This window comes from Schistocerca serialis, chromosome 2 (assembly GCF_023864345.2).
Source record: "Schistocerca serialis cubense isolate TAMUIC-IGC-003099 chromosome 2, iqSchSeri2.2, whole genome shotgun sequence".
NCBI lineage: Eukaryota > Metazoa > Arthropoda > Insecta > Orthoptera > Acrididae > Schistocerca > Schistocerca serialis.
The window spans coordinates 674,970,973-674,990,177 of record NC_064639.1 but is presented as its reverse complement, the minus strand read 5'-3'; the positions used below and the strand labels follow the sequence as shown (position 1 = coordinate 674,990,177).

Genomic DNA, 19,205 nt, shown 5'->3' with positions numbered 1-19,205 from the left:
GGGGGGGGAGGGAGGTTGGGTGACTTACTTCAAAGGCATTTGAGGAAAATTGCTGGAGTGGATGAAAAGCAACTGGTGGAACATCACATTGTTGTGCCATGTGTGCTGCAAAGTTTGCATGACCTGGCTGATGGACAGTCGTAAAAGCCTGTAGCTTATATTTAGAAATCACTCGTATTATTTCACATTTTGCCCGAACCTTGCCGTGTTCTGGAATACCTGCCAAGTTGTTACCAAAGATAATAAAAATGTTTATCCTGATCAGACGATGTTGTCCAGTTCTCTTTTCTACTTTCAACGCTTCGGTGTAAAACATTACACAATTTTTCTGTCTGATTTTGGACCTTTGTAATTCCTCTTATTTTTGAAGGGATCCGTTCTCCTTCACTAATACTAGCTCGAAATTCGTCGCTATCCTCTTCAGCTTCGTCGTTTCTAGTTGTGCCATCTTCTTCACATAAATTAGAGAGTGTTGGTTGGTTGGTTGGTTTGTGGAAGGAGACCAGACAGCGAGGTCATCGGTCTCGTCAGATGAGGGAAGGACGGGGAAGGAAGTCGGCCGTGCCCTTTTGAAAGGAACCATCCCGGCATTTGCCTGGAGCGATTTAGGGAAATCACGGAAAACCTAAATCAGGATGGCCGGACGCGGGATTGAACCGTCGAATTAGAGAGTGTTCTGGAAATAATTATATATCTGACAGCATTAAAATGAACGCACTTTGAATGCGTTCAATTATACAGTAAGATAACACACGAGCAGCATATATTTTGTTTGCTTACATTCTGTGTTGAGTAAAAGGCGACAAAAATGACAGGAGGTCAGAATAAATATATTTAGTTTTGCCAGTTGCTGCAGAACCACTCTTTACTTCTCGACATCTTTTAATATCCCTCACGTACGATAACCTCAGATTCTTCCACTTCTTTTGCATATCATTCGTAAAAATATATTTGTCATTAGTATATTTATGTAAACTTATTTTTCTTACATGTACTTGGCATCTGGTGCATCCCTTACTGCTCTGTATTCCATTTTTCGAACTGGAATTTCAATCTTGTTTGAAATAATACAGGATGTATGCAGGAAGATATGGGATCACACTACGCCAATGCCAATGCCGAACAAGGAAATGTGGAAAGCAGTAGCTGACGGATTTTTCAAAGTAACAGATTGCCCGAACTGCGTTGGCGCAATAGATGGAAAGCATATTAGAATTATTCATCCACAAGGCAGTGGCTCAATATTTTATAATTACAAACATTATTCTTCAATCGTACTTCTAGCTGTTTGCGATCATAACTATTGCTTCAGTGCTGTTGACATTGGACGGTACGGAAAAAGTTCTGACTCTTTCTCTCTTCGTGAACTCGACTTTCGGAAACAAAATTATAAATAAAACATTTGATTTACCTAGCCCACGCTAGACATTATAAAGTGTTGCGTTCACAATTTTGCCCGCACCAGAGACGGAATAAAATTTGAAGATAGTTTGCAGTGTGATGGTTTTAAAGATACAGAATGTGGCTCAATTACTAACTGTCGATCGATTGCAGTGAAAAGTATTCGCAATAACTCTGCAGACTACTTCGTCAGCAGTACTGGACAATGCGTGCGAATGGCAGTATTCTCGAATATAAGCGTTATGTAAGTTCAAATGGCTCTGAGCACTATGGTACTTAACATCTGAGGTCATCAGTCTCCTAGAACTTAGAACTACTTAAACCAAACTAACCTAAGGACATCACACACATCCATGCCCGAGGCAGGATTCGAACCTGCGACCGTAGCTGTCGCGCGGTTCCAGACTGAAGCGCCTAGAACCGCTCGTCCACACGGCCGGCCGTTATGTAAGTGTTGAGGAAGATAATTGTGATGTGTTGTCATTTAGCACAAAACGAAGTGCTTTAAGATGTGTCAGTTTCGTATGTTTGTAAAGAAAATACCTAATTACAGATTGATAAAAATATTTACACTTTCTTACCTATGATTTTCTTCTCCTGTGGCGGCAAGGTGTCAGAATCCTTGTATGCATTCTACAGATCTCGTTCCAAGCTTCGGACTTTTTTTTTTACTTTGTCCGAATAATCAGTCATGGAACAGTCCCACAGCACTGGCCTACGTTGCACTTCCGCAATGAAACTCTCTACGTCGAACACACTCACTGATTTCTGCATGGTTTTAGACACTCACGCAGACCTTTACTACTGATCTACACTCGTCAATGGACAGAAAGAAAAGAGCTGCTGAGTCATCGATGTGTACCGGAACTGCGCGCGGACGGCGACGAGCGACTCACTGTATCCCGTGTGAAAGCTCCCATAAGTCTGTTTGTAACGCGAGTTGCAGGGGATTCATTTGACAAGCTGCACTGCGGCTCTATGAGCCGAAGTCGAAGCTCTGAGTCTCTCGTGTGAAAGAACGTATAAGGGCCAATGTAACGCGAATCGCTTCAGCTCTCTGCAGTCTGATGCACAGCCTCCTGTGTGAAAGGGGCCTAAAGAAAGCCACAAGCTGTGGCGCCACGTTAGTTGCGAGTGTGAACCTGGCTATATGCGGCTGCCAGACCGTTGCTTGCGAGAGCGGGCACCAAACTTGTAAGAGTGTAGAGGCTGACGAACCATACCGCTGTGAAGCGAGAGTGTGGTCTGACCTTGAAGCCGGCTGCACGTGTCACGCCCAGCTTTCCAACGAGCTCTCGGTGCGCTCCAAGACAGCTTCACGAAGGACTGACAGCTGCGAGATACAATGCGTAAACACTGCTGGAGCCCACAACGGATAGATATTGTCTTGGCCACTGTTTCTATGTTTCGATACAGTGTATCGATACGTGGAACTGTTTCAGTGTTTCGGAACGGCTGTGGTTCACTGTTTCGAAACAGTTGTGTTTCTTTCCGCCCCTGTCTCGGATAACCGGACCCGATTCGATCTCGAGCCAGACACAGAAATTGCATCGTTGTTTCAAAATAAGGCTGTTTCAGTCCACCTGTGCTTGGAACGGACTAATTGTATCGAAACATTGATGTTTCATTCCGCTCTGTGTCGGACGAGATTCGGGCTCGGCACAGGTACTGAAACACAACATACCACTCCATGAAACACTTTCAAGAGTGTCGAAATCTTTTTGACAAGCAATAGCATGAAGCTTAAGATATCCGAAAATAAAGCTTCGTTTCTAGCTGACTGCCCTATTCCGAAATGGCGTAACATCTGCTTTATAAACACTAACCAAACAATAAAACAACGCATACCATTCACATTCAAAGTAATAAATATGTGAAAATCATTCAGTTAAATTACACTTTTTTTATAACATACGCTTCTCTGTTCATGTACAGTAATCATATTAAGAAACGCAAGTAAGCCTACAACATTTTGAATAAAAAATAAGGCGTAGAGTGACAGTTATTAGACATATACATAAATTTTATGTAGATATAATTGCAAGCAATCTGTTTGACATATCACTGATAGTGTAATGGTGAACGGGAAGGACTGGGAAGCATGGTGAATTTATAGTAACGGTTGGAAACACCTTGAAAGACGAAATTTTTTTCTGTTATATTTTGTTATTTATTCGAATTATCGGGATCGAGTTCGAGTCTCGGTCCGGCACACAGTTATAATCTGCCAGGAAGTTTCATATCAGCGCACACTCCGCTGTAGAGTGAAAATTTCATTCTACAGCATATCCGTTGTTTCTGCAGTTTGCTCCTATCTCAAGTTCCGTTCGTGGTGGTTCTTCTGTCTTCAGCTATAGCTGTCCTCAGCCAATTGAAAAGTATGAAAGTCACACGACACGAAAGCAGCGCATTTGCTGCAGGAAATACGAAACTGCCAAGACGCCTACGTGATAGTTTCATACTTTCTGCGATATGATTAGCGCTCTCGCACCTCATTTGTGTTTATATGGACATACTTATACACTAGACATTCAAGATGATAAAATGTGTAGGTTTATTAGATTACAAAACACAAACTGTTTCACTGTTTCGAAACATCGTATCGAAACATTACATTGTACTGTTTCATTTGTTTCGAAACAGTTACGTGTTTCAGTTTGCCCATCTCTATCTGTAACTTTTTGCCGGGCAATATTTGTTTTGTATGTGACGTCACACCGTAGACGCGTGTGAATTAGCTATTTGTAAAGTCATGAACAAGCGCAGCGTGGAAACGTGTTTATCTTGGACATCGAGTCTTGCGTCAGTGCGAAGAGCTTGCGGAACACTATTAGGACAGTAAAAATATTCCCCGGAAATATAAGTGGATATCGGTATTAAATTGTAAATTACAAAATAATTAATGACGTTGTCTCATGTGGCTCTAAATATACTTGAAATTATAGAAAACGCAAGTCTGAGGAAAGCTTGCATCGAAAGTAATCCAAAAAGCCTCAAAAGACCAGGGCCGAGCGAATGCGAAAGCTACGGCAGCGTCGAAAAGCAAAAGATAAGCGGCGCAAAGCGGATTACGTAGCACCGAGCGACAGTCCAAACATACGTATAATGTACAGGGGTCTTGAAAGGCAATACAGAAAACAGTCATAATAATACGAAACACTTGTTATAATTTTATCACGACGTTTTCACGAAAAACCTACGGTGCGGACCCGAACAGCGCGCACAGAACTACTTCTTTTACACTCTTTTGACCACATCTTCGATGCTGATTTCGATTTCATCATCGACATCGATGACGAATGATGAATTTATAGAATGGTGTAAGAAACTACATACAAATACATCTAATACAATATTTATTAGTCAACAAATGCTGCAGTAATTAATAGTGTATATCCCACAACGTTTTCTCTACAGACTATAAAAATAACATTTTTGAGAGAAGTTTTTCCTTCTGTCTGTTGCGTTCTTGACAAAGACCACATCCTGCTTTAGAGAACAATTTTTCAGCTCAAATATTTAAGTGAATTTCGTTTTGTAGATTTGGGTAGATAGTACCGATGATGCGGTTCCATACATGTAATGGATCTTATTTAATAACTAGGAGCCAACATTTCTGGTGATAACTGCTCTGTGATGCTAAGTCCGCTCCTGTTCCAGTCTTTTCTGGTCGCATTATAAAAGGTCCACTCCATAACCAAGTTAGGTTTCTCTGTTTTTTTGTAATTTATCGAGTTTTGCCTATCCTCACTGACAGTCGTTAAAACAGTTGCAAGCAAGTCCTCGGTGGTTTTGGTTGCCTTCGAATATCTTGAAAGTGTGTGATTTTGAATGTAGGATCGGGCAACGTTGATATGGAAAATACGTAAATATGTTCGTTTGGTAATAAGCGCTTTTTGATTTTTGTTATAATTTAGCTGGAATCAGGGTTTATCCCAACACCTGAGTTTGTAACCGATACCCTCTGTTAATTCCTTAATATATAAAAATAACTGTAATGGTCGTATTATATTCCCGGAGACTGTCTATCCAGGATAACGTTGTGCGTACCAAAAAATTATAAGGGCAAAACCAAATGACAGGCTTCTTACAGATAACAGTATCTTGTGCGAAAAGTGTGAGACTAACACTATCTACTAAGTTCATAAGTACAACATGAAAGGGCGGCCTAAGTGGCCGAGCGGTTCTAGGCGCTTCAGTCTGGAACTGCGCGACCGTTACGGTCGCAGGTTCGAATCCTGCCTCGGGCATGGATGTGTGTGATGTCCTCTGGTTAGTTAGGTTTAAGTAGTTCTACGTTCTAGGGGACTGATGACCTCAGAAGTTAAGTCCCATAGTGCTCAGAGCCATTTTGAACAACATGAATGAAAATAGTTCTACAACTGTTTTGTGGAGCACATCGCATATTACTTCTGAGTGCTGATGATTCTTTGTACAGAATAACGAGCTACATTCTACCCGTTCAGAAATTTTCAGTCCTATCAGAAGATTGGTTACAAATTGCGTACGAATGCATTTCCTTTAGTACGAATCGGTGAACGGTGTGATACTGAATTAGAAACACTCACGCCAATAAATCTACACTCGTTGCCAGCCTTGCCTCGACTACAACGGGCGGTCCGTCATCTTTGTTAAGAAGAAAAGAAGCCACTGCTGTCTAGCGCAGGACGATCATTGTTGTCTTCTCATGAATATACTAGTCAAGAACGAACGGTTTCTCTTTAGTTTTATGCCCATCTGCCTCTCCAGAACATGCTTACATCTGATTTCACTCCCTGTCGAGAGAATGCCCCTGCCATTATATACCGAAATTCTATCCCGTTATTCGTTAAACTGGTTCTCACTTTGTCTACTGCGATCTTTAAGATGGCCATCTTGAGTCGTATTTCGTGAATTAAAGATAAATGCCGCTTTGGTATACCTTCCGCAGTCGTCAGATACGTGAGCAACTGTTTCGAGCCAACGGATTTAGTAGTATAAGGCGTGTTAGAAACGTTCCTTAAATAAAAAGGTATTATCTTTAATTCTAAGTTACTCTCCATTACATAAGATCTCCCAGGCAGTGAGGATTGCAACATTAAAGTAAGGAGGCAACCAGCATTTTGTGTGAAAGGGTAACATAGTTCTGCCCGTACAGATCCCTTGCAGACAGTTGACAAGACAAATGAAGTAGCTGTTTCAAAGCGAGGATGCAATTCTCGTCCAGCAACTGACCAGGTTTTGATCTTTCGCCCCTCTTCGCAACCGCAGCCGCCTTCGCATTGGCCGGCGCAGCAGCATGGCAACAGAGCCTGACCGGAATGGGCTCCCAGCTACATATCGCGCATGCGCAATGCGATCGGATGCGCGCGCATCTGGGACTGGGAATCGATAGGATAAAGCCGCAGCTGCGTTTGTTGTGCTTCCAGAAGAGACTGAGAAGAGCAAGAGGTACGAGTGGAGAGATAGTGTAGCCCTGCACTTGTGCTGTTTTCGTTTTCTTTTCCGTTTCAGATAATGATATTAAGCGAGTGGGTTGAAAGTGGTTGTTGCGAATATCGAGTACTTGAAGTAGAGAAGGCAATCGTTTTATAGATTGTAAGGCTAACTGGACAGTATTTTACTAGTTAGTGTGGACTTTTTTGTTCTCCGTTGTCGTGAGATGTTATAAATTGCATCTCATCTGCGGGAATAGTGAGGAAAGAGAGTAGTGTTTTACTGGCACTAGGTTCCAGTTTTCGAATTCAGCCAGCAACAACACTGGCCACTAAAGACAGAGCGTGTATTGGCATGAGGCCAGACTTACAGCAGTCAATAAGGCATACTTCTTCGGATCACTTTTCAGAAGAGAAGAATCAACTCATTTAGTAGAAGGTCGTTGAACGCCGTATTGAAGCGGCTGGATTATCCTACAGATTGCTTGTGCATCATCTCTACGACGGAGACGAACGAGCCTGTGAAGCGGACGCTAGTGGTGCTGGCAGGCCTCGTTTCTTTGCTGTCGCACGTGGGAAAGTTCCTTGAGAGTGGTACCAGAAAAAAGGAAGAGATGGCTCCGACGCGTATGAGCCCACCGCAAACCATGCCGTCGAAGGACGAACTGGCTGTGCTGGAGGCTTCGCAGAAGGAGGCCAATAATGGCACCAGAGGTGAGTTGATCAGTGTACATCAGTATTCACTTTAAGGCATTGTGATCGCGAAAAGACAATGAATTATCTGGTGCACCGTGGTGCAAACATTTTGGTGTAGTGAACAGACCGCTTCCATCAAGGAGGAGGGGGTGGGGGGGGACATCCCATACGTCAGTGACTTTTACTTATTAATCAACCACACATGGCGCACATCATGTAGGTGTCGTCGATTACATGTATATTTTTGGATACATACATAAGTGATGAATACACAATTTTGTATATTCGTACATGCTTTAAGGTTAGCAACATAATTTATTACAAACACACAGCCTGAGTTTCTATAATTATCGGTAAACCATTTTACGCACCATACATTTTGTAATAAATGAAATTAGCTGCGAAACTTGCTCCATTTTCCTCTTCTAGTTTGGTAAAAACTTGTTCACACTGATAGTTCTGGAAGACGACGTACGCAGCTAGGAAGAAAAAATTTACCTTTCGTAATGAGATTTATTTTTGCACATACTGTTCATTTCAGTAAGTCGAGGTGTAAGATGGGGTAACGCGGCGAGTTACCAAGTTTATTTACAAAGGCCTTTATGGATATTATGTCTCGGGTTAGACCACTTTTTGTGCTAAGAATAACACCTGGGTGACGTTCAGTAATTCTTGTTGTAAAAGCAACATCTGAATTGATTGTGCCGCACCAGTACAGTCAAGTGAACAGCAAAATATAATTTACGGAGGCCCTATTCAAAAATCATGAGGAAGGGAAATTTTAGTTTTTGGGATGACCCATGTGCTCTGGGTGGGATTCTTACCGGTGAAATGCTTTATAATGAACCTTGGCATTTTGAAGTAAATATTCAAATCTACAAAGATTCCTCAGTACACCATAAATATTAGTTAGTGTGTGTGTATCATTGTATTACCAAGACCTTTTGTAGCCTAACATAGCTTTTATTCCAGACCTTACACATGTATATTTATTGCAGGCACAAGCACACGTTCAGCAAAGGGATTGGTTGTTGTTATGGTTGGAATGCCAGCAAGGTCCAAGTCAGCTACAGCACATAAGCTAGATCGCTACCTGCGATGGACTGGTGAAATGTCAAAAGGTGAGCTTCTGCAAAATAATTGTGACTTATTAAGTATTGTGAATGAAGAAGTCTTGCCTTGTAAAAGTCGCATAGTTCATAATTGATGTACAATGAAGATCATAATATGCACGAAAGTACATCTTCAATATTTGCTTAATACGTATTAGACCATTTTTTAATTTATCTTGCAGTTTTAAGTTGTGTATTGAAGGGCCCATTGAATAAAGGATGAATGTGGACATCAGTCTATGCTGCAGAGCAGTTTGCTAATCTGTTATCACAACTTTTATATCATATTCTCATTATTTGGGTTTGCCTATACATGACTCTATTTTCACCCTCCAATCTAACATAAGCATTGGTATACACTACAGATCAGTCTCTCAGTCACCAAGATGTAGTGGGAACGGGAGCCACCATCACACTCTAGCGCCCCCCCCTCCCCCAATTTGCTTCCTCTTGTAATTTTTTCTTTTAGATACTGAAATTCATTTTGGAATTAATTCTGTAGTCTCAGTTGGAATATATCATTAACCAGCACTATTGCAGGCAGGCTGCATGTGTAAGGTTTATGAAGTAGCTACATTGAAAAGAAAGAAAAAAAATGCTTTCTGGTTGCAGGAGTTGGCACAATAAAGTACTGCCTCAACAACATTTTGGATCCATAGTTTCTTCTCTGATAACCAGACACTGAAAACAATAGGAAGATCTAGGAAGACCCTGTGTGGTTTTTTTTTTTTTACAGCCTCTACCTTCAACACTTTGTAAAATTTATTATCTGGGGGGAGTAACCTTTGGTATTAAAATTAAAATTTTACTGTCTCCTTGTGTAATTATAAGTGCAATTATTATTCCTGAATATATTGAAGGCACTCTTTAAATATGACTTGCTAGAGAAAGCAGGAACAGTGTTTCTCACTAGGTCAATTGCAAAGTTATATTCATCCTACATTGTAGTGATTACTGTTTATTTTGACTTTAGGCAATTGTAATACGTTTCCACACATTTGTTGTATGGTGATTAATTCTGTAAATGAGAAAGGCTGCATTACTGAAAATAATTTGTTTTAGGGTTTGTCCATAAATAAGAAAGACTACACTACTGAAATTTTGTTTTAGTGTCTGTCTAGCTAATTTCACCTTTTCAGGAAATATTAAGGAGGCTAGGTGAATTGCGATTCTGGAAGAACTAGAGTTCAAATTCTTGTTCAGTTGTCAATATTTATATTGGTTACTGTTTCTTGACACCATTTCAGACAAATGATGGGAAAGTTCCTTCTCAAATACTATGACAGATTCCTTCACACATCCTTGATCAGTCCAAGCATCTACTGTAATGTTAATGAACAATAGACCTCCCCATTCTTTCCTTCTACCTTTCATTTCATACATAGACTTTTTTGTTATAAATAACTGCTCTTTTTAAACTTGTGCTTTCGTCTTTGTCCATATTAAAATGTCACACATGTGGAAATTGAACACAGTTTTCTCCATATAAAATTGTTATTTGTTTATTTAATTTATTTACTATCTTGAGAGGCTTTGTAACTCATTTGTTAGAGCCTGCAAGTCTATCAGACAGAAACAATTGTGAGAAATAATGAACTACAGTATTTGCTATGAGCAACCACACAAAGAAAAGAAGACACATGTAAAGTGAAATGCATATATACGTGGAGCTGCATGTAACAACAGACTATTTTTCTGCATTCTGAGGAGTGTTTTCTTTTTTCTGCTATTGCAGTTTTTACAGTTAGCAATTACCGACGTAAGCTGGTGGAGCGGTATGACAACCACAATCTGTTTCGAGCAGATAATAAAGAAGCAATGGAGATCCGGGCTAAGAGTGCCCAGCTTGCCATGGATGATGCCACCGACTGGCTGAAAGGTGGTGGCAACATCGTGGTGAGTTCTGTGGTAATTTGGCTTAGGTACTTTAGGTACATATGCACTCGTAAACAAAATTAGCCTTGAATTCCTGGCGTACATTGTTACTGCCTTTCTGTGGTGATCTGCAAGTTCAGCAACTGTGTTATTTCACTCTAAGGCCAAATCTATTGGCTCATCGTTTTTGTGATATGAACAAGAAAAATGTCAGTTTTCATAAACTTGCTAGCTTCTGTATAATTGTGGCTATATTCTGAAAGGAAACTTTTGTAGCCACTATTTAAATGAAAGCATTATGTCAGACCACCCTTATTAAGTATAAGAATGAATTGTGCGGAATGATACAAGAGTTAATTACGTGCCTTGTGAGCATTTCCCAGAGAATGAATTTCCCTTTTCAGTCCGCTGTGGGTTAAGGTATTCTGAAAATTTAGTTGTCACTGATTCACTGTTCTTTTGTTTTATCACGGGAGATTAAACTTTTTACCTCTTCACTATAGCAATTTTAGAACAGTTAGGGTTGGAGAGATGATTTGCAATTCCTATCTGGTCATTCAGATGTAGGTTTTTGTGGTTTCTCCAAACACCTGAGATGAAACCTAGATGTTTCTTCTCTAGAAAAGCATGGACAGTTTATTCCCAATGTTTACTTACTTCAGGCTTGTACTCAGTCTCTGTTGACCTTGTCATTAATGGTATATCAAACACTAAACTTACTTCGTTATTTAGGCTCACGGGATTAATAAAAAAAATAATAAGGGAAGTTTGAGACAGGCATTCAGTCACAGTTTTTGCGAAGGTGAGTCAATAAGCAGACACTACAGTGCAGAGAAAGGAGGAAGTGAAATATAGTTTCTAAATAAAGTTCTAGATCTTTACGAACTGATTGATTTGCATATGTTTTTTGTGGGATGCTTGGCTCCTAGAGAGATATTGTAGGCACAAACTGGTTGATTTGCATGTGTTTTTTGTGGGCTAGGTGGCTACAAAATAGATATCATAGGCTCCTGAATCGCTGTTAATCAACTGCAAGAAAGAAAGGAAGAAAGAGAAACTCAGTGATTGGCTTTTAAATGAACTTAACTCACAGTCATCAGTAAATGAGTTGAGTTAGTTGATAAATGCCACAACAGCTTTTGCATCACAGTTTGTTAAGAGTAATTATACAGTCTTGTATTCTTGTGCTAGTTTTCTTTTAGCTATTAGCACCACTATCATAACCACTACGAAACACCTCTTTTGAATTTTTTTCTTCTTATACACATTTACAACCCCAGTTTTCCTTTTAAAAAAACTGTGTTTTGTTTAAAGCCTGATTTATAAATAATTCTATTTTCATTGGCCCCATTGTCCATTCCACCTTTTTCTTGAACCTCTGGAACAATAAGATTTGTACATATTTTAGTGTCTTTAAAAATGTACTCTTTGAGAAACTAGCTGGGCCCCACACAGAGCTGTTTTCGACTGAAATTCTTGTGAAATTAGATTGGGCCAGTTCATGCCACTAGATACTGCTGCTTAGTCCAGCATTATTATTAATAGTATCTGACAGTCAGGTGTAATATTTTGAATGCTCAGTTGCAACATTGCAATACACAATTGTAAAAAAAAAAGTGTTAATGTTACTACCGTATCACACTACTGTAGATTATCTCCAAAGAAATAAAATGCACTTACAGTAAGCTACATTTGAGTTTCAGAAATTAGTAAAATTTCCGCTGTTTGTCTTACATCTCTTTCTTAAAAATTGGTAAGATGCAAAGTTTTCATACGTCTTTCTTTTTTTTTTCAGATCCTGGATGGGACACACATAGCTCATTATCAGCGGCAGAAAGTACATGACCATTTTGAGAAACGTATGAGCTATAGGTGCTTGTTTATTGAATGTATTTGTGATGACAATGGCATTCTTTCAAGGAATGTCAATGTAAGTACTTTCAAATATTTCACTGTACTGATTTATTTGACGAGGTGCTTCAGTTGGTCAGTGGCATTAATTGTTACTATTTTTTATTACTAGGAAACATTACAGAATAGCCCAGATTATAAAGATATGAATTCTGAAAAGGCTATGGATGATTTCAATCATAAAATACAGCATTATGTTGAACAGTATGAACCTTTGAGCTCAAAACATGAGCCGCAATACCGTTTCATCAAGTACATCAATGATGGTGAGTTAGTTATTATGCTTACTGAAACTTACAGTTGATTAGAGACCTCAAATAAAAGTTTCATGCATAAAAGATTTTAATTAAATGTGCCCTGCTCTAATTTCAGGAGAGTCAATTGCTACCCACAAGGTCACAGGTCATCTTGAGGCTAAAGTTCTGATGTTTCTTTCAAATTTCAGGCCAGCTCCAAAAACATTTTACTTTTCAAGGGTAAGTATGATATTTTCCATCAGATGTGCTATTAAATGGGCCTGTCCCAAAAGTCTTAAGATCGGCCTACAGCTCTTTATACAATATATTTAGATCAAATAAGTGTGCTTGATTTTCTGATTTTCTTCTATTCAAGTCTGTGTGATGAAACACTAATCATGTATCATATTGTGACATTGCAGCACGGAGAGAGTGAGAATAATGTATTAGGTCGCATTGGTGGTGATGCAGATTTATCACCACGAGGTCGAATATATGCCAAATCTTTGGCACAACATATCAATGCTCTCCATATCCCCAACTTGAGGGTGTGGACCAGTGAACTGAAGCGCACAAAGCAAACAGTCGAGGGAATTGGAGCTCCTGTGGAACACTTTTCAGAGTTGAATGAATTGGATGCTGTAAGTAATGTGCACTGAGCGAATATAAAATCTAAAGTTTTAACGTGTATACAAATCTTATGCTTGTACTGTCTTTGTTGTAGGGTGTTTGTGAAGGTCTCAGTTATGAAGAGATGCAAGAGAAGTTCCCTCAGGAATTTGCATGGCGTGACCAAGATAAACTTAGGTACCGTTATCCCTGGGGTGAATCGTATATCGATATAATGAATCGTTTGGAGACAATCTTGCTAGAGCTGGAACACAGTGAGAACATATTAGTTGTCAGCCATCAGGCTGTACTACGATGTGTACTGGGATATTTTCTCAATAAGCAACCAGGTATATATACTAAAATATTTTGTGTGATGCTACTGTGACAAAGTACATACTTCTAGAAACAAAGAAACTGATTTTTTATATCATAAGAAAATCCCAACATCATAAAGATGTTTGTTTATTTATTGCTGACTGGTTTCAACCACTGTTGTGGTCATCATCAGACCACTTACTCCATGGGAGTCTGGTGAGGAGCAAGCACCACTGTGGGAGGGGTATAGAAGTTATTATATGCCTCCTAGACTGGCACCTGCTCCTCGCCAGCTTCAGCAGATTCCCATGGAGTAAGCAGTCTATGATGATCAGAACACTGAAACAGGCACCAGTAAATAAACTGCCAATTTTCCAATAGAATTAAGATAAAATGTTTCTAAAAATTTTAAACTTTATTTTTTGATCTGTGGATTAACAAAATAAATTTCTTAATATATAGTTATTTTTCTGATAATTGTAAGGAATCATCTGTTGGACCCTGGCGTGACCAATTCTATATTTTTCACATAAACTACCAGCCAACTTTTAAATGTTTGTGTTTACAGAATTAATATTGGTTTTGTATTTAAATGAAAATTGTTTTGCATGTTGTTTGCAATTCTGAGAAAATGTTTGTATTTCAGAGGACCTTCCATACATAAATGTCCCACTGCACACAGTCATAAAGTTGACATCTGATGGCTACCACTACAAAATGGAATGTACAAGGTTGCCTGTAGAATGTGTTGATACCTACAGACAACAGCCAAAGGTGAGGAAATAGATAGTTGTGTAGTTTCAGTTCAATTTCCATACCCTTGAATGTGTAAGGTACTAGTGGCTGTCTTTCACATTACGGATTTCCAGAGATTTTTAATTATGTGCTCCTTTGGCACTAATTTTATTAGACACATTGAAAAAGGGGGGGGGGGCAGACAGACAGAGAGATATGTGTGGAAAGAGATATTTTGTAGATTACAATTCCAAGCAATATTAGTATTGCCATAGTCAACATAATTTTCTGAGCAGATGTGTGGAAAATGGTATGTTGCAATGATCTTGATTGTTTTTGGTGGGGTTGTAACTTGCAGATTATTACATGTCTATTCCTTTCTTCATTTCAGAATTGCTCTCCAGATCGCACAACGCAAGATGCTCTCATTACTGTACCTTCCCATTATGATGCTCTTGACCTGTGGAAACTGAAACAATCACTTATTGAGCAGCATTGAACAGATCTAGTGTAGCTGACTTTTAAGTTTCACATGTGAACACAATGTTTTGTAAACATATGCTGAGTGCAGAAATGAGGTTTAGATACTGCTTGTTGAAATATGCTGTGTGTGACATCACATTGGCAGATTGAAAGTACAACTTAATTTTAATGAGAGACCAACAGACACTGTTGAAGTTTTTTTTATATATTCTGAAATTAAAGTTTTTAGATCTATGTTCTATACCTTTTATGAATGTATTTTGTATAGAGCATCAAAGTAGTTTTGGACTAAAATTGTAGATTATCATTCAGAGTAGGAAAGAGTACTTTGTACCAGGCCATTTTATGAAATTTCTACATCCTTATTATCCCTGTCATTCCAGTGGTAAAACAAATTTTGACATAACTGAAATTCAAATTTAAAATTCAGTATTTATGTCAAGCAATATATGCATGCAGTAGGTTTTTGTCTGTGGTCGAGATTACTTGCCAATTTTATTGTGAAGTTCCTATTAGATCAGTGAATAAATTGTATTATGGATAAAGAAGATACTGCTTCCTTGCATATGATCTGTGCTTCTGGGAATAAGAACCAGCAGAACAGCAATGTCACTGAACATAATATACTTTTAAGTGAGCTGTAACAGGATAATATCTGTGCCAATTGTTTGTTGCAAGTTAGCTCCATTTTTTTATATTGCATTTTGCATGTTTTCATGCAAAACTTCTAGAATTGCAGTATCCTGTGTTCTGAAGGTTGTTAACACAATGGTAGCTTTTATTAAGTACTTAAGATCTTATTCGTTTGTTATAATAAGAAAGTTTTTAAAGACTACAGGCTTGGCTGCAGTTTGTATACTGCATCAGGTGTTGTATTCATGCAGTTCAATGCAAGTTTTATCAACAAAACCATTTTTTATAAAAAAAATACTCTAGTTATTGAATTGTGTTACTCTGTATTAATGTGACTAAGGAAATTTGTCCCCCCATAGTCATGTAACAACAAAAGAAGTGCAAGATCTGACTGATAATGTAAGTAATCCCCAAACGTGCCTCATTGTGAACTATGTGGAAAGCGAACCTGAGTGTTGAGTGAAACAGTGATGCAAATTTTTGGGGTGTCGTTTGAATATAAAATGTAGTGAATACAGAGTTACCTGTGGTATGACTGTTATAAGAGGGGCAAGCCCACAGGTGCTATTGTGTTGTTTATTGTGGTCAATTATGTCCGTAGTATTTAATTGCCATTCACAAATCTTTTTTATGTGATTACTGTGATCTTTTTTATATGCAAATAATATTTAATAAAAAAACTATTCAAAATTATTTATGCTTTTGGTTATTGGTAACACCCTAATTTGTATGTCAATGTCTGTTGGTTACTGTTAGTATTCTATGTAAATCACTGTACACACTACATTTTTTTTTTTTAACACAATCAAAGTTAGTCTTTCAAGCAGAATGTGTGAGATAGGACTCATTGCAGGCTATAAGGTGATGTAACATCTGTAGAATTTCAGGGAAACTGGCCTACCATAGAAATAAAACAGAATTCTATTACTTGGTATCAAGTCTTGAATTTGCTGACAGAAACAGGACTTTGTAACAGGATGTTGGTGTAAAGAAGTTTCGTACTTAGTGACATAATAAAGTTTATTTCCAGGAGAATAATATGGCCTAAAAGACTGGAAAGTATGAAATAATTTGTAATAGTGCAGGGATATTTTTACATTGAATGATTAAGTAGAATAGGCATCATTTTCTCACAAATAGTCAGTAAAAATTAAGATTAAAAAATTGTTTGAGTGTTTCTAAGAGATTGTGATGTTGGTCACTTATGATAAGAACTTAGTGCTGTAAAGGCTGACAAACACTGTCCTCCAGTCATCAGGCAAAAACCTTTGTAATTGCAGTTGTACTTTCATGATAGAGAAAGTCTGCAATGCAATTACTATGTAAGAACTGTACATAACAATTAAAGTGTGTATCATTATTGTCTGTGGCTTCAGTGTTTTCCATAGACAGAAGCACATTTGAAATCATAATATTCACTAAATTTACAGTAGTTGATAGAATTAGTTGTCCTGCAATGGTACTGGCCTTTTTATACACCTATATAGAAATAAATGATTCTAACAGAGCATTATTTGCTGTTGATTAATAGTTAGACAGAGTATTCTGTTTTCATTCAGTCAGTTTTTCAAAAGGGTATTCTGCTATATTAATAAAGCCAATATTTTGGGAAAAGTTGCCAGATTTACCAACAAGATTCGAAGTGATTAGCTTTTATGCAGCGTTATAATAAGCTCCTGAAATTTTACAAATATAATACTGTGGACACTCATCATCATTATCATTCATGAATGGCCAAAATCCAAGTAACTCTCATATACAGTTGTCTAAATAAATTTCCCATATTGCCGAAACTTTAATGTTCAACATTATGATCCAGAAATAGGTTATTTGGTTTGTTTGTTTGTAATGTAATGTAATTCTAGTGGAAACAGTGCTTGTTTTTCCTGTGAGGGGGCACTATGTGCAGTCTATGGCAATTATGTCACCTGTAAACAATGCATTACTGGTACTGCTGTGTGTCGTCGTGAAAGTTCTGTTGCTTCAGAGTGGTCAGAAACCCCATACAATCTCACTAATGAAGCAGGGAATGAGATGTGGACATTGCAGCACTTGTCACTTTGAGTCAAGGTAATGTCTAGACTGTGGAATAAGTTTCTAGTGACAGGATCACTTTAGGATCATTGCAGAAATGACTATGGAAGAAAAACAACAGGTATGCAGGACCGATATTTGGGTGTAACAGCAAGTAGAAATCCTTAACACAATGCTAAGTGTCTACAGTGGCAGTTCCCCACAGCTGCAGGAGACCTTTCGAGGTTCCTCCTAAATTGAGTTCAGAAAGGGGCACATGTCATAAAGCCACAAAACCACTCTTTGTGGACTGGTCAACAATTAAACACAATGCTCTTTTCTGACCCATACCAGTGTTCACCCGACAATACTGATATTCGTATGTGGAGGCAACAAGGGGAACATTTACACCCTAACGTTATCGTAGACCACTACCCTTTTCGAGGTGGTTCAGTCATATTTTGAAGTTGAATCACGTGGTCACAGACATGCCTTGTGCAGATGCAGGGGATGAAGACTTGTGTGAAGTATCAGGACAACATCCTTGCATGCATTGTGGCTCCATTTGGTGAGGATATTGGAGCAATATTCACACTGATGGATAACAATGTATGCCTTCATTGTCACAATCTTTTGAACATCTTCCTAGTGGAGCACATAATTAGTCTGATGGAATAGCCTCCTTATTCTCCAGATCTCAGCTGTGTGGACAATGCTAAAACGAGCAGTTTGCAATTGTCCTGTCCCACCAAAGACCCTAGATAACATATAGAGGCACCCCGTAGAGGAAGGGGACAATATCCCAGAGACTAATCTGGACCATTTGATGACGCGTATGCAGAACTTCATTCAGAAGGGTCTCCAATTACGAGAAGTGCTAATTGGTTCATAAACAAGGTGTTATGCAAGATGACAATGAGAAGAAATCAATATTATATTTGCAGAGAAATCTTTCGTTTTTCTTTTTTTTCCCCTTTTTTTTCTTTTCTTTTTGTTATCAAGTAGAAATGTGGTTCTTTTCATTATTTTTGTTTTCTTATTATTGCATATAACAGAACAAAATCTGGTTTCTTTCCTGTTATGTCCAGAATTGACAGTAAAGTGATATGCAACACTTCTTTTGGCAACTGTGTTAAATGATATTTTTACTTCCTCATTCAAACATATGCCACTGGTTTGTGGTGCATCCGCTTCATTTTTTTGTTCATCTTCCTTTCCCAAGCTCAACAAAAACTTGTTCACATTCACATTTACTGAAACAAGAACTTTTTAAGAATTTTATTAGTAACCGTGCCATTACAGTGTAAAACAGTGAAAATGGGACAGGCAAAGGAATGTGCTCTCTCTCACCCTTCATGCTTCCTTCTTCTGTAACTGCCACTGTGAACTTTTGCCTTGGCCTGTGACTTTAAACACATGTTGTGGTCACAGTGACAAGCCCCACTATGGGTACCATCCAAATAGCATCAAAGTGAAAAAAATATTTACCAATCATCTATTCCAGCACAGTTTATGTGGCAATGCTATATTTGATTTATGCTGCTGTCATCAGTATAGTTCACTCGTGTTTAGCAACTGCACTATAGTATTGAATTGCAAATTCTGGTTTTGGGCTGGTGTTGCAGACAGGGGATGGTGCTGACTTTGTTTTTGACATTTTTTCCCTTAATAGTCACATCCTCCAGTTGACCAACCAAGCCATCACTAGGCAATGCTAAATCCAAGAATTTGAACAGTGTTTCTACCACATACACATCTGTTGTTATGTA

The 19,205-nt window shown here is 38.5% G+C and overlaps 1 protein-coding gene across 1 annotated transcript; it reads left to right on the top strand.

The window, feature by feature from the left end:
- Window positions 1–6,793: 6,793 nt before the first annotated feature.
- On the top strand, window positions 6,794–16,116 carry LOC126457773 (6-phosphofructo-2-kinase/fructose-2,6-bisphosphatase-like). Its single transcript, XM_050094352.1, has 10 exons — window positions 6,794–7,529; window positions 8,510–8,632; window positions 10,359–10,519; window positions 12,294–12,428; window positions 12,522–12,675; window positions 12,782–12,885; window positions 13,068–13,286; window positions 13,370–13,604; window positions 14,219–14,346; window positions 14,699–16,116. Exons 1-10 carry the CDS (start codon window positions 7,430–7,432, stop codon window positions 14,804–14,806), a joined length of 1,467 nt encoding a protein of 488 aa, XP_049950309.1. The 5' UTR covers window positions 6,794–7,429; the 3' UTR covers window positions 14,807–16,116.
- The last annotated feature ends 3,089 nt before the right edge of the window (window positions 16,117–19,205 follow it).

Excerpts from the sequence above, each read along its gene's own strand:
- LOC126457773 (XM_050094352.1), top strand. The coding sequence starts at position 7,430 with ATGGCTCCGACGCGTATGAGCCCACCGCAAACCATGCCGTCGAAGGAC. Across the intron at positions 8,633-10,358 it reads GACTGGTGAAATGTCAAAAG|TTTTTACAGTTAGCAATTAC; the intron begins GTGAGCTTCTGC and ends CTGCTATTGCAG. Across the intron at positions 13,287-13,369 it reads AGTTGAATGAATTGGATGCT|GGTGTTTGTGAAGGTCTCAG; the intron begins GTAAGTAATGTG and ends TCTTTGTTGTAG.